General features: G+C 38.4%; 1 protein-coding gene across 2 annotated transcripts in view; it reads right to left on the bottom strand.

Annotated features, from left to right (window-relative positions):
* Positions 1 to 8,604: 8,604 nt before the first annotated feature.
* Positions 8,605 to 24,695, bottom strand: part of GK (glycerol kinase) — a 34,772-nt gene continuing 18,681 nt past the window's right edge. Inside the window, exons 13-20 of one of the 2 annotated variants that reach the window (XM_059839932.1) lie at positions 23,570 to 23,648; positions 21,599 to 21,695; positions 19,987 to 20,071; positions 16,638 to 16,758; positions 16,309 to 16,452; positions 15,635 to 15,712; positions 14,124 to 14,210; positions 8,605 to 11,021 (exon numbers count right to left, since the gene is read on the bottom strand). In XM_059839932.1, the coding sequence (XP_059695915.1) occupies positions 11,014 to 11,021; positions 14,124 to 14,210; positions 15,635 to 15,712; positions 16,309 to 16,452; positions 16,638 to 16,758; positions 19,987 to 20,071; positions 21,599 to 21,695; positions 23,570 to 23,648 (699 nt within the window). In that variant the 3' untranslated portion in view covers positions 8,605 to 11,013. The remainder of the gene's footprint in view (positions 11,022 to 14,123; positions 14,211 to 15,634; positions 15,713 to 16,308; positions 16,453 to 16,637; positions 16,759 to 19,986; positions 20,072 to 21,598; positions 21,696 to 23,569; positions 23,649 to 24,695) is intronic. The other variant, XM_059839933.1, reaches the window with a different exon arrangement.

Raw genomic sequence — 24,695 nt, 5'->3', positions numbered from 1 at the left:
CAAAGACAAGCAAAAAAAGTAGTAGAGAGAATGGCTAGGCCACATTAAAAAAATGTTTCTATTTGCCTTTCCTCCTGCCAGCGGATCACAGAGAGAAAAACGAACAGATTTGGGATAAGAGGAGGAAAATGTCCCCTTGGATGTGCAGCACACAGCCTGCCTTGGGCTCTGGGGCAGGGCAAGGAGAGAACAAGGGCTCTCCAGAGCGGAATGCACAGGGGGCTGCAGCCACCAGTGTGGAGGAAAGAGTCATTGATGGAAAAAGAGGGAACATAACAAAAGTCTGTCCTTTGGATATCAAAGTTACAGCTCCACTTGTGGAGGAGTCAGGAGTGAGGGGGTTTGAGCACATGTGATGTAGAAGAGCTTCTCTCACATTTTTTGTGAGGTGGTTCAGACAACAAAAGAAACCTAACCCAGAGGAAAAACAAATCTGTTGAACATTATGCACCAGTGCCTTGCTTGACAAGATACAGAGGGAAACCTCCAAAAATCCAGCTTGACAAGATATAGAAGGAAACCTTCAAAAACCCAGCTTCATTTTGCCAGAAAGCTGTAATTGGGAGTCAGCTAAGTGAGAAGAGAGAAAATAAAGATATGACTCTGAAAAGGAGGCAGAAGGGAGGAGGAAGTGAAATGGAAGTGCTGAAAGCACCACCTCCACTTTCAAGCCATTAATGATACCCAGCTGTTTTCCACCACTGAGAATATTACTTTCCTCCCTCTGAAAGTTAAGCTAATGCCTTCTATTAAACAGGAAAGAATTTGAAGTGACTAATATCCACTCCTGTGCAGAGAGGTTTTGGCATGGTGTTTTCATCCTTCTTCCTACTCTATCAGCAAAGCAGCAGAGAAAGCCATATTGAGTAGCTTTACACAATTAATGCAATTTGTGCACTGGCATTTTCATTGAAATCCTTTTGCCAAGATTTAATTATAAATGTTGGTGGTTTCCTTTTACGCACTGAAATAAATTTTAATTAAAACTTTTGTAGTGCTTTCAGTCCACTTCCTTCACACAATTTATTTGATGAATTTGATAAACCTGAGCAATTGCAGTGCTCTGGATTTTTAAATAGGCTTTATTTTTGTCAAAGACCCTGGCAGGTTTCTAAATGTCACCTGGGTAAAGCTGACATGATGGGAATGGCTGAGAGGAAGCTGCCTGTGGCTGCCATCCTGGCTAAGGACTTGCTCTTTGATCAGGCTACACCAACCTGTTCAGGTCCTTCTGTTGGAGAGTCACAGCCTGAGCAAAAGAATCCTGGTGTAACCCCAGGTGAATCATTCAGTCCTACTGCAAGCCCAGAGCCTTGCTGCCTTTGAAGCTCCAAAATCATTCCATAAAGATCCTGAAGTCCTCCCAAAGTACCAGCTGGTGGTGCACATTGGGCACGGGTTTAGGGCCAGCTGCTGACCCCACTGCTGTGGGGAGAGGGAGAGGGAGAGGGAGAGGAGAGGAGAGGAGATCCAGGATGATGCCAGGCTGTTGCCTGACAGATCCAGCCACAGGGTTCTGACATAAAGCCAGAGGTGTTTGCCTGCCCACTGATGGTGTTAAACACTCCTCCATATTCATCCAAAAGGACCTACACAGGGACAAACTGTAATCTCACCACACATCCTCTGCCCAAAAAGATGGCCCAGATTTAATTGGCAGCAAGAATCTGCTTGGGTATGTGATGCACAAGGGTAAGAGAGCACGGACTTAGTGTGCTGCCTGCACATGGCTGGCTTTGTGAATAAACAAAGGACTTCTGTTCACCAAACTGCCAAGTGAGCACCCTTAATTACAACTGAATTGAGCTTTCTTGAGAAATTAACACAATCAACAAGTGTCTTTTCTTAAATTATAAACAGATGGTACTTTTCAGCAAAGGCAAAATGTGATTAAGAAAGCTCCTCTGTTCAGAAAATACAATTTGTGCTTTAAACTTTTAATCAATCAAAAGCTTCAGATTCAAAGCAGAACTTACCATAACCATGTGGACATGTTTTGTTTTGTTTTGTTTTGTTTTGTTTTGTTTTGTTTATATTGCAGTTTATAAATTGCACAACTATTTACTGTTTCAAGTCACTTGTGTCATTAACTGAATGTTAACCCAGGTGGCACTTGCAAATGATGAAAATGTCAAAGAAGCAAAAACGAATGTAGGCTTGTTGAAAATGAACATAATAGCATAATTAATATCTATGCTAATGACTTCTGTGTAGGAAACATGCATTGCTAAATAATAAGCCCCACACATGGGGCCAGGAATGTGGTTATCTGACTTATCAAACAGTATTCTCATATTTAAGTCAGGACCCCATTTCCTTAACATCTGCTCTGGTAAGAAAATGACAGTGGTGACAAATCTATTTTTTGTTCTTTGGAAAATTTCCACCATGTGGGATGCTATTCAAGCTGAATGTAAGGACAAAGGGTGCTGAGGAATTGATTGATCTTACCTGTGCACACACCCAAAATGAAGGGATTCTGTCACTGGGGGCCTTTGTAAACTCTCACCATTAACTATTTTCTTGCACGATTTGTAATTTGTCTTCACTGAAGAAAGATTAGTTTTGAATAGACTCCATTTGTTCTTATTTGTTTAAATCAGAAGCATTATGTGACTTGCCCTGAGATATCAGCTGTTGAAATAGCTCTGATAACAGCCTGGTTTAGTTCAGGCCCAAGATGCCAAGGGCAGCGCTGCAAAAGCCTTGCTAAATGCAGAGAAAGAAGACAGCAGGAGAGCAACTTTGTGGTGCTGATACAGAGGTTTTTGATCCGTGCCCACTCCAATGCCCACAAAGGCAGTGAGAGCACAGCAGGGCCATCCTGTGTGGGGTGTGCAGGCACCAGGACAGCAACCCAGCAGAGCATCCTTCTGGCCATGGGCAGCACAGCTCTGCTGCCAGGGGCTGCTGTGTGGGCCTGGCTTCAGCACTGAGCCTGGCAAAGAGAGGGAGTGCTTGAATTTATACAAATACAGTATATCAAACACTTATTTTTTCACTTCCAAATGCTGTTTTCCAGAAGCAGTACTCTGTTCTTGACATGATGTAAGCCACACCTGTCAAAAAATCCTTAAGATACTACTCTGACCCCCAGCAAACAATCAATGTGTGGACTTTGGCAGAACTCTCATTTAGCTCATCCCTCTTTCTATTAGGCTGGAGCTACAGGGATGTCCAGCAAGAGAAGGGATACATGCTAGAGGTGGGAAAAGGAAAACATGGTCTGAAATGTGCTTTGGAAGTAGGATGTTACCCGACATCTGTGTGGGATTCCACATGCCCTAAGACTGCCACACATTATATCAGTACAGCAGCAGGGTGAGGGGGACAGATGGAGAAACCCCAGCTCCTTGTTCCTGCTCTGAAACAGAAATGCTTTTACCAACACCAAGTCCAGACAGAGTGATGGAGTACACAGGCAAACCCAAAATAACAAACCAACATCTGCCAGCAGTCCTGAACATGTCTGTGTTGTTCACAGTGCCAGAAGAGAACGAGAGGGAGGTACCTTGGAGATGTGTCTGTAAAGGTCGTGGCTCAGGGTCATTTCAGTTCCATGTCTTATGCTCTACAAAAACTCTAACTTCAAAATAAAAAAGAGCTGAGACATCCATGGATCTCACATCCATTTTCTTCATTATGGAACATTAGTCATTTCAAAGTCTAGGCAGTGTCCAAAATGAAATATCCATTGAGAGAAAGAAATTGCTAATTATACTTCAATGGATATGGACTACTAGGTCTGTGTGTAACCTTGGTGCTGGAACTTCCTGACCTTTAGGTAGAAATTCATAATATGAACAATCTTAGAGGAATATCTGTAAACAAGAATTACCACACCACTTATTTTTTTAAATTTTATTATGAAAGACCTCACTGTCTTTCCTCATAAGTGTTTAGTACCACATGTTTAGTGCAAACTTGTTTGGCAGTGCTGATCTACAGTGTGTAAGTGAGCAGCCTGCATGCTGATGTTATCTTTGTTTCTATTGTAAGGTAGTGCAGCTGTGACTCATGCTGCTGCATAAATATTTAAATCATGATTTCAACATTTTCATTTTGACAATAATGTGCCAAATGCTGCTGTGATAGTTTCAACAGATTTTGAAAAGCACGTGGGAATAACCGATTTGCTTTCTTTAACGAAGCTATAATGAACTCTTCCAACAATTTCAGATATATCAAGGATATTCTGTAAACCAGTGTCACCCTGCTGTAATGACCTTTAACTATCCTGTTGCTTGTTATATTGATCTACTATTATGTTACACTGTGTTCTGAACTGCAAAAATTCAGGTATTTTTTTCTACCTTTCCTAAGTGCTTACCTCACACCCTGAATAATAAAACCCTACCTGCATATTCCAATATACAGAGTTGCTCATCTGCACATCAGTTGTGACTCAGTATTTCACATCTTCATGAATAAGCAAATAAGCTATTTCAAGATTAGCCAATAAAATCTTTCAGCACAATTATGTTTCATATTAATTTAATCATTTATTAACACGAATTGTGCTCAGCATTGCTGAACATTGCTTAACATTTCCAAGTTTGGCAAACCCTGCCTTGTGTGCAGTTCTTTGTCGGTGTGATATCAGTGATATCAGAAGTCAAACAAAAAAGTCTGGTAAGAGTCAAAGTAATGATGCCATGTGTATGGCAGTCCCTGACTTGAGCTGGAAATTCATCAGTGAGCTGAAATCCAAAGCAAGACAAGGTGCAATTTGTTTTAAGGTTTATGCATTAGAGTCACAGGATAGAGGCACCATGTTGCACTTAAGTGGTCTGCACCTTTTAGAGGGCTAGGGTCCACATAAAAATAACTTGTGTTGGTGATACATACCTGGTGGGGAGAATTAAAAATACATGTCTTGAAGTTTAGCTGAGAACAATATTATAGCTTTCATCTTATATTTTGCTTCACAGTGACAACATGATTCTTGCATGCTCCAGATTCCCCCCTTTTCTTCTTTTTCCTTAAAAAACCCCCAAGAAATGGAAAATATCTGATGCCTCCAGTATTTCTACTGTGAGATCTCTAAAAGCATTTTATTTTGTTAAAGCACTTTCTTCTGCTGAAGAGTCAGTTCAGAATTGTACAACTGATGAATCAATTGTCCTTGAGAAATCAAGGTTGACAAGCTGCAATGGTACATTTTCATTTCCTGAAAATGCTGTCCACAGAAGACTTGGAGTTATAAGGTGATAGAGTTTGAAGCAGTTTACATAGTTTTTCAAGTAACCTCCCTTCATACTGAAGCAGCACCCAACTTTAGTGTTTGTGGAAGTGATTTTAATACTGAAACGTCATGTGGGGAAGGATATTAATATTTGTGTTATGTATCCTCTCAACTGACTTCTGGTGTTCCAGAGTGAGAAGTAATAACAAAGGGATTTCTGTGCTCATAAAAGCTAATGAGTTCATAAGTCTGTATCAAACAATAAGCTCTGTGGCAATTTTTTTAACAGTGGCTCCACCTGCAAGACAACCTATGCAAGAAGGAGGGATAGGACTGAAAGCTTAGGAAAAAAAAGCAGCTCAAGTGATATACCCCCCACTCCTGAAGGTGTTTATGAAGTAGCAAAGGAACTGTGGGGGCTGTTGAGCATGCTAACTCATCCTCTTGCCAAAACAAACAGAATACAACTGCAACTGGCTGTAGGGGTGGGAGGGAAGGTGCTTGTTCTAGATGGTGACAACTGATGGCCAGTGCCATCCTGTCTGTTTTCTTGTTGCACAAGACCTAGGGAGTGTGTCAGGAGATCAGGAAGCTAGAGCTGCTGGAGCCTCAGTTCTCAGCATGCTCCTGAAGAACTGAAAAGGAACAGTGTGGGAGATACCTCCAGCTGAAGTGGATGTACTTTGAAGGATAGCCAGAGAAGGAACTCCTAGACCAGCAGGCCACCAGATCTGAAGGAAAAAAATACTACAGAAAAAAAAAAATTAATTACTCCCATACTGATGTCTTCCTATTACAAAAACTAAGGAACCCATACTTTTAGATTTTGCTAACTGCAATTTAACTGTGATGTCTTTGGAAACACATTATCCCATGCTTGCCTCCTAGCCTCCTTTGAACCACCTGGTGGTGTAATTCCCTACAAAAAAGAGGGTGTTAGATTAAAGCAGTCAGAAATCTGAAAAAGAATAATTTTACTTTAAAATTGCACTGCAACTGCTTAAGAGAACGTCTCTCAGGAGTAAACCAAGCAAGATAACCAGCCCCCACAGTTGGGCTGACTCTTCCAAAGCAAACCCATACACAGGGTAACACAGTGAGACTGCCAGCTGAAGAATGTTGAAATACAACAGTGGGTGACAGCTGGTTCACACAACCTGAACTGGTTTTGCCCAAATAAACCAGCATGGACTTTCCCCTAGTCTTTGTTCTGAGCTGACCTAAGGCTCCAGCCTGTGCTGGGGTTGAGCTGTGGCTGATCTAACCAGCCCCACAGATGGACCAAGGCAGGAGGGCACCTCTGTCTGGGCCAACCCTCTGCTCAGAGCAGGGTCAGTGAGATCAGGGCTGTGTCCCATCAGGTTTTGAGTATCTTGGATGAGATCCTACCTTCCTGAGCAACCTGGTCCCTTGTGCGACCACCCTCAGAGTAAAACATTGTTTTCTTTGGTTTGAATGAGATTTCCTGTGCTCACTTGTGTCCTTTGTCTCTTGTTCTGTCACTGGGCATCACTGAGAATGGTCTGGCTTTCCATCCTTGTATCAGGAATTTATATCTGAGCTCTCTCCAAGTTGAATATGCCCAGACATCTCAACTTCTCACCCATGACAAATGCTCTAACACCTCATCCATCTTTGTGGCCTGTCACAGGTCTCCCTCTGTTATGTCTGTGACTCTCTCATCCTGGCAATCCCAGAGAAGGATGTAGCACTCCAGGAATCACAGAATCACGGAATGCTTTGGGATGGAAAAGATCTTAAAGACGATGTAGTTCCAGCTGCTCTGCCATGGCCAGGGACATTTTCTACTTGACCAGGTTGCTCAAAGCCCCATCCAACCTGGCAATGAACATTTCTGGGGGTGGGGCATCCACAGCTTCTGTGGGCAGCAGCTGTGTCTGAGCAGGGCTGAGTGAAAGATCACCTCCCCTGCCTGCTGCTGGTGCTCTGCCTGACCCAGCCCGAGGTGCTGTTTGCCTTCTTTGTCCAGTTGCTGGAAAAAAGGGTTCATCTTGGTGTCCACCAGGAGCCCCCTGGACCTGTCCTGCAGAGCTGCTTCCCAGCAGGCAGGTCCCTAGCCTGTCCCAGTGCAGGGTTTGCCCCTCCTGGGGTGGGACTTGGCACTTCCCCTTGCAGAGCTCACTCTCAGCCCACTTCTCCAGCCTGTAGAGATCCCTCAGGACAAATCATTCCAACAATGCTCCTGTGCCACTTCCCAGCTTTAAAGGGCTGCCACTCATTTGCCCATCTTTATCTCCACGATTGATGAATACCACTTCCATAAATTCCAGTAATTACTATATAATATATATAGTAATTTAAAAAACATACATGTACATGCAGCAATCGTACTGGGCCCAGCATTCCAAGAGCTGATACAGATCTAGGGCTCTTTAGACGGAAAGATTAGAGCTTGGATGCTGACGTGGATATTAAGAAGCTTGCTTATACTGCACAGAGTCCCAGTAACAGACATTGTATTAGCTTTTGTTGAAAAAAAAAATATTTATAAGACTCTGAAACTAATTAAATTAATAAAATTCCAATATCATAATATTCCAGTTTGATGAGTCATGAAATATGAGTACACTCTTGTGCAGGGCAGCTAAGGGCAAGGTTGCAATTCTGCCGTGTGAAAGGAAGACACTGGAGTCTCATGGGCAGAGGGAGAAGCCTGATATTGAGTGATAAGTGTTTGTGTGCTGATGTGAAACTTAAACGCGTTTTTGTTTCCAAGGTGTGTGTCGGTGTGTGTGTTTTGTTTCTGACACACGACTGATTTCCATAGAGGAGACTAAGGATTTGTAAAGACTACAGATGAAGGCCATATCCTTGGATCATCATGGAGCACTGGATGCGTAGAAGGCAACTGGAAGCCACAAAGAGACAGAATAAGAATCCAGCAGGTGCACTCCTTAAATGTACCCATCAGACATATCCCATGCTGCTTTTGTAAAATAACAGAAGCACTTTCTGCTCCCAGCTACCACCCCCAGCAGTGTTTGCTATTTCATGAACATTTCTCCCCACAGCTCACAAAGGCTTTTGACTCTGTAGCAATTGCCAGACTATGGTATAAGACCAAAACCTGTTTGGTGTATTGGCCCCAACCCCCCCTTTACATCAAACCTGTACTACCATGTTCCTTCCTGTCATTTTACTTGTGTTTTCCTGCTTTTTCCTGAACATGGAGGGACTTTAGGAAATGCAACTTCTAATCCAGTCCTTGAGTCCTTGCATCACTGAAGCAGAATGCAGAACTGCATGTATTTCACCTGTACATCTGAGCAACTTAAAGCATGTCTCAGAGTGGCTGCTTTACTGCTTTATATAAATCAGTATATACTTGTGCCTCCTGTAAAAACATTAGTGACAATATGTCTGAAAGATGATGTGCAAGAATAAACTGACACCTTCCATCAATTCATTTGTGGTACTTTAATACCAAATTAATGCATTTCTCAATTAAGAATTTATAAACTGGTAATTCATAAAAAAAAAATAAATCACAGCTTCAGAAAAAGCTAACTTTAACAGTTTGTCCCCTCCCCGCCAACAAGAAGTTTACAATATATTTCAACTATGTTGGTAGAAAGTTAACAGTGATGTGAAACTCTTAAAAAACATTTGCAACAGCAATTGAAAATAAAATAATGATTTTTACTCAGTGAAAAATTAATAGGAATTGTGTTTCCCAGTAAAAGATAAGTCAAAAAAGCAGCAAAAATTCCCTCTCCTACTTGTTAGGTACAAGCTTTCCCCCTGCCACATTTATCACGGGCAAAGGCAACACTTCAGCATTATTCATTCCCAGGTCCAGCACTTCAGTGGTTTTGGCAAGACTCAGAGGTCATATTCAGAAGTCCAGAGTTTGAGATGTGCGCTGCCCCTGCTCCCTGTGCTCCACAGGCTGCTCCATTCCTCTTCCTTAGGGTACAGTGGGATCAGAAACAGCTCAGAGTAAAGGTAAGGAGTATGAGATTTTTTCTATGGGATCATATTCTTTTTTTACTCTTCACCTCTCCAATACAATCTAGAAACACCAGAAATTTTGGCTGTCACACTTCACATGTGAATATTTACAGGAGGGACAGTATTTGAATTATGCTGTTATATTTTCACTTGTACACAAAATCCCTTCTCTCTGCTGAAGTTGTACATGCAACCACAGGACAAAAAATGTTCCTTCTCTATCTTCTAAGTTAAAAGTCACATTTTCAAAAGTCATTGCACTTGACAATAAAAAGGCAATTAATATGCATTTGATATTAAATATATTGTACAGACCTGAATTTCTGTGCAATTCATTGCTTCAGACATATAACATCCTTTTAAAAACTAAGCCTCTAATCAAAGAAAAACTTTGTTAAAGACAAAAATCTTTAAGAAAAAATGCACACAAAAATCCTCTCCCTTTAACTCCTAGTGCATTTAAACACATCTTTGAAATTCTTTGTGTTGTTCCCACATTTAACCTTGCTGCCATTCCATACTGGTCTAAAAACACTACACAAGAACACCTCCTTGACCTAACCAATAAGGCTGGCATTTAGGATGCTGTTGGTACAAACAGGAAAGCTGAAGATAAGATTATTACCTCGCTCCTTTCATGTGGAAAACAAAGGATTTCAAAGTGGATGGGATTCAGCTGTCACCATTGTCTGTAAATTCCAGTGGCACATTTCAGGTGCCAAGACTTACTCTACCAAGCCAAGGTTTTGGATTGTCCCAGCATATTTTGCAACATCTTGAAGTTAAAACTACGGACATGGAAACTGAAAGGGAGATTTTGGTCCCTGAGATATACTAAATGAAATCAAGAACTGATTACTCGTTTGGAGTGGACCCTGTTTAATGAAAACTAAGTCAGCTTCGACTTTCTAAAGTTTAACAAATAGTCACTTAAGCAGGATGACAGGATATATGCAGTATTGGTCAAGGAAAGTGCACTGTACAGAGCAGTTTGAAAAGTTATCAGTTGCTGAGTTATCAAGCAGCTGTCCTGTCAATAGCATGCTGCATCAAACTTGTCTTTCCAAGCTAGCACAAAACCACAGGATGAAACATGGCCTTAACCAAAACACTATTTTCTCTCATCTCTTTAAAGGTACAGCTACAGGATTTGGTGTCATAAATACTTATGATGGGCCAAGTGACTACATGTGTCAGAACCAAACCCAGCTTTTTAACTTTGCAACTGAATGTTTCAGCAATACTCTGTGGACCATAGCAGCAAACTCCTCATTGCCAAACCAGAGGCAATGTGTGCTATGGTAATCCATCTTGGACTAGTGTTTAAAAGGTTTGTACCATGGAAGGTGTTTCACACCAGTGGCAACTACAATAAAACATCTTTGGCAACCATTGGCATATGAAAAGTAATTCACAGCAGCTGGAAGAATTGTAAGATGTTTATAAAGTTCCACAGTGCATCAACTTTCTGAAGTATGTTGCATGAAGTACCAAACTCCTGAAAACGACAGCTAAACATCTGCCATCATTACCTCAGAGACTGCAGGTTTTTTTCATACCACTTTCTCAGACAAAGCTAGGGCTTGTGAAATTTTAGAGGATGATGTGAGATCGTCCACACAAAGGCTTCCAGTGCATTTGGAGCTGATTTGGGTAAGGGAACAGAGTAATGCAGGGCTGAAGACTGAATTTTCAGTGCACCACTGGGAAGTTACGCAGGGACTGGTGACAGATGGATTCATGAATATATTGAACCATAAAAGTAGCATAATCACGTTGGTGGTGGAATCTCTTCAGACAACAAAACAAACCGAAACAAAAAAATCAGCTGCATCCAGTGAGTCCACTAAGTAGCCTCATTTACCTTAAATAAAAAAAGTGTGCATTAGGAATACAGAACTTATTCTAAAGCACTAGTAACACTCTATAACACAACTGAGCATAAGAGCAATTCAGTAAAACCAACTTTTCTTTTCAGCTACTGCAATTATAAATTAGATATGTCTTGTGACACCAGATAAGCCAGCTCTTAAGTGTGTGGGATGTGCACAGTAGGGGGAGTAGAGACCACACTACTAAGATAAGTAAATTTTTAACAAGTAGAAGGAATGAAAGAAGGTAATTTAAGCTTATTTTCTTCTAAATATGAGTTCAACTTTCAGAGATTTGGAAAATATTATTGCAACTATCTTGCAGAACTGCACAGTGATCCCTATATATAAATTAGTAAGCAATTTGGCAGTAACAATCACAACAAAAGAAACTAAAAAGAAAAACCAGAATCTTACAAAAAAACACCCCAAAAACCACAGGGTATTTAAGCAGGGACAATATAGTTTTGCTGATCAACACTGATGTCTCATTCTGTGAGAATAAAGTCAAATAACTTTATACCCCAGATGGCACATAAGACCCCATATATAGCCAATCCCAACTATACCTGACTTGAGAGATGCCAATTTAAGCCCATAAAGGTATTTATTTAAATTTGAGTCTAATAAAATATAGGATAATTTTAAGTTAACTCCTACCCACCCTGTGCAAAAACAAAACCAAAAAACTAGAGCTATGGAATACATTGTAATCTCGATGATGTCCACTTCCAAAATGAGTGTGAAAAACTTAAAAACATCTTAGCATAAGGACTCCAATTGTTATATGCACCTTTTTTCAATAGGGAAAAATATCATCCATTTCTCTCCAGGAGAGAAGAATGAAGATCATAAAATAAGGTACAAGATTATGATTTTGATGAAATTATATAATTAATAGAGTATTGTTCAGTCATCAGGTGCCACATAAAAAGGCAGCTTAGCAGTTCTGTAAATGGGGTTTTGCTATGCTAGTGTTCTCTATTCTGGCACAGCAGATTTTTCCTTCACATTTCAGTAGCTGTAAAATCATGGCCCTGCCCTAGAGAGACACGTTCAACATCAGCACTGTTGCCATGTGAGACTTACTGCTGTTTCAGCACATGAAGGATGAATTCAATCCTCCCTAAATTCAATCCCCAAACCTACTACTCTGATGACTACATTGGAGTCAGTGTTTCACTAAAATATAAAATGTAACAAATTAATTAAATGGTGTTTCTGCACTGAATTAGAAGGAAAGCCTGGTCAGCAAGTTCTAGCTTTTAAAAGCAAAAGGATATTTACCAGTGTCAGTGTCTAAGGGGGAAGCAGCCATCCTCCAATTGACAATGCAAATTCTGTATCTCACGTTCTACACTAATGATAGCTGGGCAAAACTACAACCTGTTCGTAACATCACTGTTGCTGTTCCTTTTGAGACCTCATCATTTTTAAAACAAAGAACAGGAAACTTCTCATCTTCCCAAGGTTGTAAATAGGGAAGCAATATATTCATATAAAAAGTAATTATACCGGTGTGTCTAACAACTATATGCACATAGTAACAGTAACCTTATCAATAGTTACTGTTATCTGAAAACAAGGTCAAAAATGAGTTCTAAAGGTCTAAGGCAGTGAGTTGAGATGAATGTGTTTCCCAATTGTGGGTCAGAAAGGCACTGGCAAGCTTAAAGAAGGGAGAAAAAGAAATCTTTTCTTATGAGTTCCAGCAGTGCAAGTTTAATATGCAGGTTACTGATTAGTTGTTTTTAAAAAGCAATCCCAGAATTTAAGTTGCTTATTTGTTCATTTATCATTGATTTTCCATATAATTTTACATACCCTTTATGTGGTGAAGCACATGACCTGGAATTTATATTCATGTTACTTTGTTCAGCTTGTTAAAAATTTACCCACTTATTCACAGCTGGCTTTATTTTATTCTACATAATATAGACATTTTTCACTCACAGATACATTCCAGAATTAATAAATAACTGAAAATCCATTTGTTCATTTTGATTTTTGCCTAGCACTTGTTTAGCTTGATTTTAGTTCTCCTACAAGCTGCAACCATCTCTTCCATGCAAGGAAAATTGAATAGTTAATTCAGGCTGAATGAGTAGAAACAAAATACAAACACATCACCCCAGAAGCATGCTAGAGTCCTCAACTGTCTGCTTAATTAACACCTCCTTGCTTATCCCTCCAAAACCAAAACAAAAAAAGAAAACTAAGCAACCCCCAAGCTTACTAAGCAGCAACAATGCCTATACTGTAAAATAGTATCTCTGCAATGAAATTCTGAGATAAGGAATAAATTACATCATCAAGCAAACTTCCTTTTCTTACTGTAAGAATATCTTAATGAAATGTCTTACTTCTGGCATAAGTAACTGTCATCTACATTAAGAGATTTCTTTTAAAATAACTTGTACATTAACAGGTTGAAGATGCATCTTCATTGCATATGCACACAGTCCCTTCCCAGTTTTGCAGTTAAGCCTTTTAGGGTCTCTTCTTTTTAGACTAAATTAATTCACTTGTCCATCAAGAGCAAAGTACAAGAAGAAAGTTTTATAGATTTAGTAGATGAAGATTTCTAACAATACAATAGTTTCAAGGGGTCCAGAAAAATCAAATGGGTGCATGAAGCCTTTCAGGGACAGAAGAAATAATTTTCACTTACTTTAAACACGGTCCTCAAAATAATTAAAAACAGTGCAAGAAGAAACACAGGATAAAGGATGGAACCTTATTCTATCTGCCATGCACACTGTAAAGCAGGCAATGCATAACTCTGCTAGACTGCTCCAACCTGTATCCCTTGTATAAACTGTGCAATCTGCACAGACAGACAAAGGAGAGTCCAAGGTTTCATGTGCATCCAACAACTACAAATTAAATGGCAGATGAGGATGGATTTGAGATGGCATTCCCTTGGCTCCCTTAGGCACATTATGCCTGATTCACACCCTCAAACGTTTGTGTGCATGAACAACAAAAAGCATCAGTCATTTTTGCTAGAAACAGACAGATGGAATACAAAAAACCCCAAAACTTAAAATAGTGAAGATAGTTTTTAAAGTGATCTAATTCAAATAATAACTAACCTGAGAGGTACTTTGCTCCGATTAACATTAGCATGCTACTCATAATAAAAACACTGAAAGGCAGACTAGAGAAGATACTACTGTCACCTGATGGCATCCAGGGGATGGTGTTTCCAGTCAAGCAAATCAAAAGAGAAATATATATATAAATTGCAGTATATGTGTTAAATATATATGAAAAGCAAAAAGTAACAAATGTAGTGACATTTGCAGAAGAACTAAAAAAAATATTATGCATAAACCCCATAATAATTTAAAATAGGTTCTCTCTGTAAGAGTTCAAGTCCAAATTCCACTATCAGCACAATCTAGGTTGAGCCCATTTCTAGTATTCTCCAATCCCAACCTACCCCTAAAGTATCAAAGAACAAAGGAAAAGAACATTTGCCCCCCAGGTGTTAGACCAGAAAATCACTAAAGTAAGTTTTGATAAACATATCTCTTCACATAAACTGAAAAAAAATCCATCTAGATTTATTTACTGCAAGGCAGAATTTTTTATCCTAGCATGATAAGCATCAGGTTAGATGTAAGGGTATTAAATCATAAAGGTCAATACTGAAGGGAATCATATTGCTCATGTTAATCTACCTGTTTCCCTTCCCAATAGCCTTGGCAGAATTGTTTGCAAACCACAGTGTTAAATAAAATATTTAAACCAACATATAGGATGGCAAAAGGAAAATGTTAGCTTTCAAGAAGAAAGTGACCACATGCAGCTTGAGGGCTCCAACTGTGGATTTTGGATTGTGGGGAAGAGTTTAAATTTTGAGGATTCTTTACTTAATACTTTTCATTTTAATAGGTTTTCCAATAAAAGGGAAATTAAATATAATTGAGAAACCCCATAAATTATGTGTTATATTATTACTCAGGACTAAAAACTTTTCCCAAAATAGTAGTAAAATAAACATTCAAATTATAGATCACAGGAAGACTGCAGGTTTAATTAACCCAAACGTGACAGATGAGAAAGCCCTCTACTACAGAAGAAAATTCTTGTGCAGTCCCTCAAAAGTGCTTTCATATTTTCTGTATGTAAACAATAGGTCTGTGTAATTCTTTACTTTATGATAACTCCTTGCTCTTACCCCCTATGGGTCAAATAGATTTTAATATGGATATCAATCCCTCCTTCCTACACAGCAAATAATGAAGGCAGATACAGCAAGCAAAACCACAGGATGGAACTTTTCTCCTTTGCAGCATGAGGCTATGGTATAAGAAGGTTTAAAAAGTCTCTGTGCTCTAAGCATTGCGCTGTATGTCATCTTGCAGGTGAGATTTTTTTTTCTTTTGCAAAATAGTGCCATCCTGCAAAACCTGCAGCTATTCAGGAGGAAGACCCAGATTTTCCTGCTTTGTTTCCACAGTGGATTTAAGTAATGACTTTTAAATCACTAAAACAGTCCAGAGATGGCATGAACAGAAAAGGTCAACAAAAGCAAGATGAGCTCCCTAGGTTAACTGGCTAATTAATAACACTTGACCTGCATTAATTTTTGGTTTACCATTTGAACTGGCAGATGCCTCCCATCCCATAGACTTCATCACAGCTTTCTTCCACCTGGCATAGCGATATTCACTTTCTGAAATTAAGAAATCAGAAAACAGAAAAGCCTCTCAATGCATAGGAATGCAACCCCAAATATTTAAGAACCAGATACGGCAATATGAATTTTTCATTCTTTTGCACAGTATCATTTGTTTGCACAAAGAAAGCAATATAAAATCCTTTTTTGAATACAAAAAAACTCCATTCCAAACCCCACAGTTATGCATTGTAAGAAGAAATAAAAGAGATTTTCTTCATGTTCGCCAATAAGAAGATTTATAGGCAGGACAAAATTAAGGAATTGATATTTATGTAGAAACCCCTCAAATGTTGTCTTGAAAAAGGGATTTTAGAAGAATTATAATCAAAATAGTAAGACAAAATTATGTACCAAAAATAAAGAAATAATTGAAAAGATAAAAAAGCATTTATCTTGTACAGGGATTAATTATGTCAAGTGCACACTTTTCATTTCTACAAGCACCTAAGAACTGATGAGAAAGATAGCTAGCTAAAAAGCAATGATTAATATAGACTTTTTAAAGCCAAAAGAAGAGTACCCAAAACCAGTCCTTTCCACATTTGTAAGAAAAATAAGTTTGCAACTCAGATAACACAAAAAGGTTTTACCCTCTGGGTTTATCTGTGGTTCAAATCGTTCCCATGTCACTGCTGTCAAATCTCTAGGATTCAGACTCCAAACTTCAACACCTTCTGCAGCTCCTGCTGCCATAGCAGCTCCTAAAGCTGTTGTTTCAGCCATTGATGGCTTTACTGAAGCAAAACACAAAGACCATAATGATTTTGGATGGAAGTCCCTTTGATGACATCAGAACTAAAGATTGACATATCTATCAAGATACAACAACAAAGCAAGCTACCCAATTTGCTCTCAACAGCCATTATAAACTAATGTTTTCAGCATTAAAAAGAAAGCAGGAGCTGTAAATTCATCTTACCTACTGGAATACAGAGAATGTCTGATTGGAGCTGCATAAGGATTTTGTTATTGGTCATTCCTCCATCTACTTGTAACTGACTTAGTGGAATCCCACAGTCCTTGTTCATAGCATCTAGAATCTTAAATAAGAGTAATACATGGTACAATTTAATTGCACAGAAATGCTCTGATACCCTCTGAGTGTAAAACACTGATACTACAGCATTTCCTGAAGAGGGTTAAGTAAATCAATCCTCTCTCCTATATATTAAAAGGCAAAACAGACATAATGACAACACAGTTTTGTCTAACACACAACACGTGCATTCTCTTCATTACAGAATTCCTAGTATAGGACACCTCTCTCCTCAGGTGCTCTGGATGTGCTACTTATGTAGCCTGAGAGGAATTATAAGAAAAGTTGATGAGAACATTAATCAAAGCTAACAAAGGAAGCAGAAATAATTAATGGAGTCCTTCAAATGATCATCATTTGTCTGGATAGTTTCTCTTATTTGATGGATTAAGGAATTGAAGAATTAAAACATTTGAACTGGCAATCTGGAAGAATCTTCAATAAGAATTGAGGAATGTTGAAATATTTTGAAAGAGCAGCCTCTTCAAATATTTTCAATTAGTTGTTGAAAATGGAGAATTTTATATCAAACAAGACAGAGAGCAAAAATAAACTGTTAGTGCAACTTTTAATAAAATTATGTTACCTTCATTTGGGCCCAGTTTCTAGCTGAAAAGTGTTGAAGTGTTTGCAAGGGATAATAACCTAAGACGAAGTATCTAATTCACTGATACCTCTCAATATGCTTTTTAGAGGCTTTCCTAAAAACGTAAGACTTGCCTCAAACTTTAGTTACTGGTAACATGGCATTGTCCCATAATCACCAATAAATACAGAATAGTGTTTTCTGTAGGGTTTTGAAAAGCAGTCATCTAAATGACTTATTTACATTTTATAAGGCTAGTGCACAAGTTAGGCATTAACAAGTACAGTTTGATTTTCTCTCTGTAATTTTTCAGTGTATTTAAATAAAAAAAGAGGTGTGTTTTTCTCAGCTTTAAATGACAAAGCAACACAGACCACAAAAAAAGGACTAAAACTACAGTGCATTCTGCCCTGTAGTGTAGCTCACAAAGTACCCAGTAATACCATATTTACCAGGAAGTCAACATGCTACTTAAAAAAAGAACAAAAAAAATTTTAGGCTTGCAAGATAGTGAAAACTACATGGAGATGAACTATCCAAGGAGATCCTCCCTGTTTCCAGAAAGTAAGCCAGCAAGGTCCCTTACCAGAAAAATCTTTAAAGGAACCAAAGGAACTGCCCAGGATAAAAAAAGGTTAAAAATTACAAGGTAAGAAGAGTAAAACCAGTTTTCGTGGTGGCAGCATTTGCCTATGGGCCCACCCTATTCAATACACTAGAAATAAACTGGAAACCAGGATTCTTGCACAAAGTTTGCTGGCAGTACTATACTAGTACTTATTTCCTTCACATACATCACATTTGTCTAAGGTGATATTATCTGCCTTTTTTACCATTCAGAACTTCAGCACTATTGGAAGCTCTGGGTTTGTTTACCACTGTGTAAGAGCATGTTGGATCAGCATGCACTCAGCAGAGATTAAAATAATAAAAAGAATGCTAGAAGCCAGGAAGGGATGAAGGAACAAAACAAATCATGGTCATGCTGCTGCTATCTCTATTGTACAAAGGTGGGATGAGGAGCAAGGATCCAAGTATGCAGATTTTGCCTCATGACAGCATTGTACAGCTCTTAGAACTGAAAAATGGCTTATTTTTCCAAAATTCCTTCTGGAAGACAAAATGTAACAAGTGTCATCTATATGCATAAGGAAGAAGCTTTTTGGATAACAAGGTACTCAGAAGGAGTGTATGTCACAAACAGGCAAGAACTCCATTGAAGGTGACCTCCAATGAAGGGCTTTCCTGAAGACTTCCATTTTCACTGGAATTGAAAGAACTTGTTTTTTGACAAGGCAGAACTAATGATGTATCTTTAGAAAAACATAAATATATTTTACCAGTGTCGCTAGGATTTCACCTGTTCATTTAAGAGGTCCAGTGCCTGATCAGGCACTCCTGTCATTGTGATATAATCAGAGTGAGTAAAGTATGGGGAAGTGTTAGGTCTGTTCAAACAGTGAACTTCACCCTCACTCAGTCTGACAGCTTTGTTCCCCTCTCTCCTACTTCCAGCCACATTTGCTGAATGCTTCTATGAGGCAGCTGAGGTCATTAATCCAGCAGAAAAATAGCCCAGCAAAAAAAGGGATAATTTTCTGCTGGAAAGTTCACTGAGCTGTCACATGAGAGGGAATGGATGGCAGGATGGACAAGGAAAGAGAAGCAGACAACAAATCAGTTCAGTTGCCTGTAACTTTACCCTGACTTCTAGCACAAGAATTAGAAAATTAGAATGCTACTTTCAATTTCCTTCACAATCTTCTGAGGACTCAGAGGCTGTCAGCACAGCTTCAAAAGCAGAAGCCTGCGTGAAATCTCTGTCAGTCTTTTTCAATAAGTACTTTATTCTATATCACTACAGAAACAGCACACTGCTTCCCTCATCTTACATGGTTTGAGCGGGATGCTATTTTAGAAATCAGTATGTTTAAATATCACCAGTTTAATTCAGGTAATCAAATTAAGGCTAGACTGTTATCCTGCAAGGTCTAGGGATTTCATTTCCTCCTGTATTTGCACAGAACCCAGGAACTGCAAACACAGGGAGGAGTAGATGGTAAGGATTCAATGCTCATACTGATATCAACCTCTTTAATTTGGCTGGGGAATTAATTTCCTCTGTGAGAATTTTGGTTGGCTGCTACTGAATGCCAGCTGAGGCAGTGAAGGATGGAACAGGCAGGAAGTGAAGCCAGCTTTCCCTTGGTATGCTTGCTGCTGTCTTGCCTTAACTCCCTTTTTTTCTTGTGTATCAAAAGTGACATAAGCCATCTCTATCACAACAGACCATGAAGTGTAGTTTCCTACACCAATGAGGCTTTGTAGTTATGTCACTGGCCCTGCTATTCTAAACATTCTGTGTTCTGCCCCTCAAAATATTCACAAAATATGCTCACCTTATTTTACATGCTGGTAAAAAGCAGCATTACCAGTCCAAAAACATGTATCACACAATTTTAGATAAGTCCACAGGAGCAATTTTTCACCATTAGGAACAAGTAAAGACAATAATAGCATCTAAGTACAATATAAAGCATAAGACTAATCTTCATTAAATTTTTTAAATCTCCTCTTTTCCTGAAGAGCTACAGTTCCTGTTATCACACTAATTTACAATGAATTTAGGACCTAATTTGCCTTTACCTCTCGTGTTTGAAAGCAGACTGCTTCTAGTGCAGCAAAGGCAATGTGGTTTTTATTTGTAAACTGAGTAAGGCCACAGATGATACTGTTGAAGAGAGAGAAAAAAAACAATTAGGACACTCTTCTTTATCAGACATAAACCTATACTTCACACCTGGGTCCTCTTCAAATCTCATTCAGTTCTATTGTATGAAGACTACTTTTTTTAATACTAGAAAGCTTGGTTTTTAAAATCTAAACTCTCATTTTCCTGACAAAGTGTTTTCAAGGGTCCAATCAATACAGTTGCCATAAATCATTCGTACACACACAAATAGCCCCACTAATTCTAGTCTGTCTTTAAGGAAAAAAAAAAAGGCTTGATTAAGGTTGATTTCTCTTTAAAAAATAATAGAATTTATCACTAAAATAGTAAAGAATTCTCTAATGTTTTCATTTCTTAAGGAAAAGACTGTATGGGTCATTGCTGTTCTCTAAATGCTTGAAATGGTTTTCATATCTAGTCTGATAATTAGTTGCTTCTGAACCTTCAAAGAGATTTTTGGGTAGGGGAATTATGCTACATCACACCATGAGTAAGCTGAATTCTGCCAATATATTCTGAACAGCAGAGCAAATAACCATCTTTTATTCTATTTCAACAGCTGAGGAACAGCACAGTACTACACAGAAATACTGCTGGATACATGCAAGTTCAAAGATATTAAAGGATATTTTTTATTGTTACCATTCTAAAGATCAGTTTTTAATCATTAAAAGTTAAGTATTCTGATATGAAAAACTGTAAAAACATCTAATTCAGAGATTTTTCTTTTTCCTTAGAGAAAAAGATACATACCAGAAGCACCTGAATTCTAAAGATACAACTACTTGAAACCTTGGGAACAATCTAGCCTTTAAGACTTCTTTTCCCATTCTAGGAAAGTTATTTTTTAATTATATTTGTTATGCTTCCATGACTGCTATGGCATGTTATGATTCCAACAACAGTAGGCAAGCTCACCACAGCAGAAAACACAAATGAAAACCTATTGTTTGAACTATTACCAGGTGGTTGAGGCTGAACTACCAGGAAAGGGGCTGTAAAAAAAGGAGTAGAAAAGAATTTTCAATAGACTGGAAAGAAAGCACTATACAAGGGGAAGGAGGCCAAGTGGGAAGGAATTACATGGCCTGAAACTGAACTCAAAAACACTAATCAGCACAAAATTCTTCCTTTACTACTTTTGTTGCCTGACAGTTCACAGGAATGCAGACCTCTTCTTTTACTGTAGTGAGATAAAAACCCTTTCAAAATCAGAAATTTTTTCTCTGCCTGCTGCCCCACACTGTTTTTTTTTTTTTTTGTTGGCTTGTTTTTTGAGGAGGGGGACAAGGAGAGGAGAGGAGGATCAATAGCTGGGCTAGCTAATCCTTCCTTTCCTCCCAGTAGCAGTTGCTGTTTTGATCAGGTTAAATATAGAACAGAAGTACAGTAGCTCATGAAAATACCACAGAGAATGATCTATCCGGACACATCAAGGCAACAAAAAAAAAATTTCACATACCTGGAAGGAATATTTGTAAAATTATTAAATCCCCCTGCAAGCGCAGTGTTCAGTCAGATCCTTACCCCCTTGCACTGGGTTCCCAGTATGGTGCATACAGTCCTGAAAATGCTGGCACAAAGTAGCAGCCATAGGAAGTTCCCACCTCGGCAGCCAGTTTTTCTAATGCACACACAAAACACTTACTTAGCTTTTCACAACTATACCAACACTTAAATGCAGCACTTAAAAGTGTTATTATTTAATTAAGAAAAATATTCAGGATATCTTGGGTAGCTACAAATTTAATCTAGCCATGTATACAACTATAAAATTCAGCTAATGCTGGCACTCTGTGCCTTGCTAACCAGTTTTTCTTTTGCAACAATATGAACAGAAGATGGAGCATAAGGAGTTGTGGGAAATGCAAAATGAAAAATCAAAACTGAAACCCAAAACGGTGTACTCATTATTCTGACCTAGATTTTGTGAAGTTTTCAAATGTTATCTATCATGTGAATAAAGAGTGCAACCTTCAAAGCAGTCCAAAAGGTCACACTTTACTTGCAGTTAAGTCAAGGCAAGCAACTGAAACTGGATCCAGACCAAAGGGAGTAAAGAACTAAATTCCCATTAATTTCAAATGGATTTAGAGCTCCAAATTGTCAGCTTATGTATTTAATTACAAAGCTAGCTAGAAGGAAATCTGAAGTTTCTTGATATGAGAATAATAACTGTAGATATATGAACTCCTCAATACCAAAGTATTGGTAATTAAAAATAATATATTAAGACATTTAGAATGACAAAAGAGATAATTGCTAATGAACAGCTCTTTCCTATAATAAGAAACGAGCATTTTCCTTCTGCTTTTGCAAATTTCTTTTGTTTGCATTGATCAGAGAAACCTCGCAGGATAGGAAAGAAGTAGTAAAACATCTTCAAGAAGTCCTTCTAAATTGATTCTTTCGTACAGACTCCACTTTAAAAAAAGAGTGAAGGCAGAAGGAAAGACAAGTTCAGTGAAACAGGAAGAGATGATAAATCCCTATGTGACTTTAAAAACACTGACAAAGTTAAAGGCCCTGAAACTCAAACCTACCAAAGGTCTTGACAAACTTGTGAAGAGGTACTGTAGTCTCAGCAAATGACTAATTTATGTGATTTAGTTTATGGCTAATTTAGTTTATATTCTTCTGTATGATCTTCAAAGCTTTCTTTCAGAAAAACAGACTGATGCTCAAGTTTTTGCTGAATCTTTGAAGTTTTATATTAAATTTTAATTTTAATTTTCCCACCTTTGAATAAGATATAAATTTATTAAAAATATGTAATTAATGTATTTTCAATCCTAAATCTCATTAAATCAGTCACTTTCAAATTTTTGCCTTTGCATGCCTCTGACATTTTTTATTTTCCAAATTTTGATATGTTCCTAGTTTTAATGTTACAATCCAGTTTGTTTCAGTTCATCAGAATTAGAAAACATCAGCTACACAACTGCTAAAGGATTACTGCATTTTCAGCTGAAACAGATTATCCTCCTCTACATCTCTTTAAGAGGCAACTTTGCAAACTGAGATCCCTAACTCAATGGATATGAAACCTACTACATAAATATTACATTCACTTGCAGGGCCTCAGGTTCTCATGTTTGTGACAAGAATATGTAAGTTTAGGATCAGATATATGCTGGTTTCTGTAATACAGACTTAAATACTCTTGGCTCTGGAAACTTCAATGCTGCACAAAACCAGGAGATATTCTGTAAGTATAGTATCTTCCAGAATATCTGCTTACCAGGGAAACTACTAAAAAGTACAGATTGCAACAGAACAAAGCTGACAAAGCCTTTCTAAGACTGTGTTGATAGGCTCCATGAAATACATGTATCAACAACAGTGAGCTCATGGATGCAAAGTAAATTTTTGTTGTGTTTAAAACCAGCAAAATATATGCACCTTCCAGCTTTTTACTTAAATATTTTGAGCTTTCATTCACTGATAGAGACATCATGACATTGGAAAACTTAAAAAACTGTACAGCTCCATACTCACCAACTTCCAGTGAAGAACTAGCAATACCCAGATTGTCCCTCAGCCAGCGAACAACAGCCCCAGCTATTGCAACAGATCCCTGAAGGAAACAAAGCCACTCCTTTAGGAGACAGCAACAGGTAGCTTTGTGCTGCTTTTAAAAAACCTGAGGAGGAGAGGTTGCTGTGGCCTCCACCTTCAGGCTTACAGTCACAGATCACAACCAAAACACAGAGTTTCTTGGCATCTGAAAACTGCCATGTAAAAAGGGCAGCCTGTTACACTGACCCACGTAGAAAAGGTGCATATTGTATGCTTTTTTTTATAAGGGGAAGTTACAGAGATATTTCCTAAGTAGTCTTCTTGTCTTTCTAATTTATGTCTTCTGAATATATAGTTATGAGGTTCAGTAGCCTCAGACTTCTTTTCCTGACACATTAATATTTTTATGTTTTGATTTAAAAAAACAAGTCTAATTACGTCTAGTCTAAATACAAACATCCAGAAAGACAGAAAATTTAGGCACTTGTGCATTTGCCAGCAAAATTGTTCTGTTGCCTCAGCAAAAGGCCTAGAAGGGTTGCATCACACCCCAGATGGATGGCATGGCTCCCATCTAACCCCAAAGCCAAGTCCAGTAGACTAAGCTTCACGTAAAACAGTAGCAACTTTATATTTTCATTCCAAGCCACTGCTAGAAGGGGCAGGGGTGCTTTCTAAGCAGCTGGCTATTACAAGATACCAGTTTGATTAAAGGAAAGGGCTGAATCCACATTTTCTGTCTCTCTGAAGTGTCTCAACCAGCAGACTGTAGATGATTCTAGAATGGACAAAGCACACTTAATAGCTTCTGTTGAAGCCATGTTTTCAGACAATATCATTAAAGACTTGGAGGTGAAGAAGAAGCAAAGTGCAGGGGGTTTCAGCAGGCAGGAATTCAAATCACTCTCAAGACAGTTTCAGTTTCTTTCTTTAAGAACAAGGGTTAAAAATAAAACAAAACTCTAACACACCCACACAAAATAAAAATCCCAGAGTTTTCCAGGTCATGGCGAATGCAAGATTAACTGTCCTCAGGGAAGGAAAAGGAAATAAATGCAGCATCCCACATCCTAATAAAGTACCATAAGCCACAAACTGTTCTTGG

The sequence above is a fragment of the Haemorhous mexicanus genome, chromosome 2, assembly GCF_027477595.1.
Source record: "Haemorhous mexicanus isolate bHaeMex1 chromosome 2, bHaeMex1.pri, whole genome shotgun sequence".
Taxonomy (NCBI): Eukaryota; Metazoa; Chordata; class Aves; order Passeriformes; family Fringillidae; genus Haemorhous; species Haemorhous mexicanus.
This window is presented reverse-complemented; position numbering and strand designations above follow the sequence as displayed.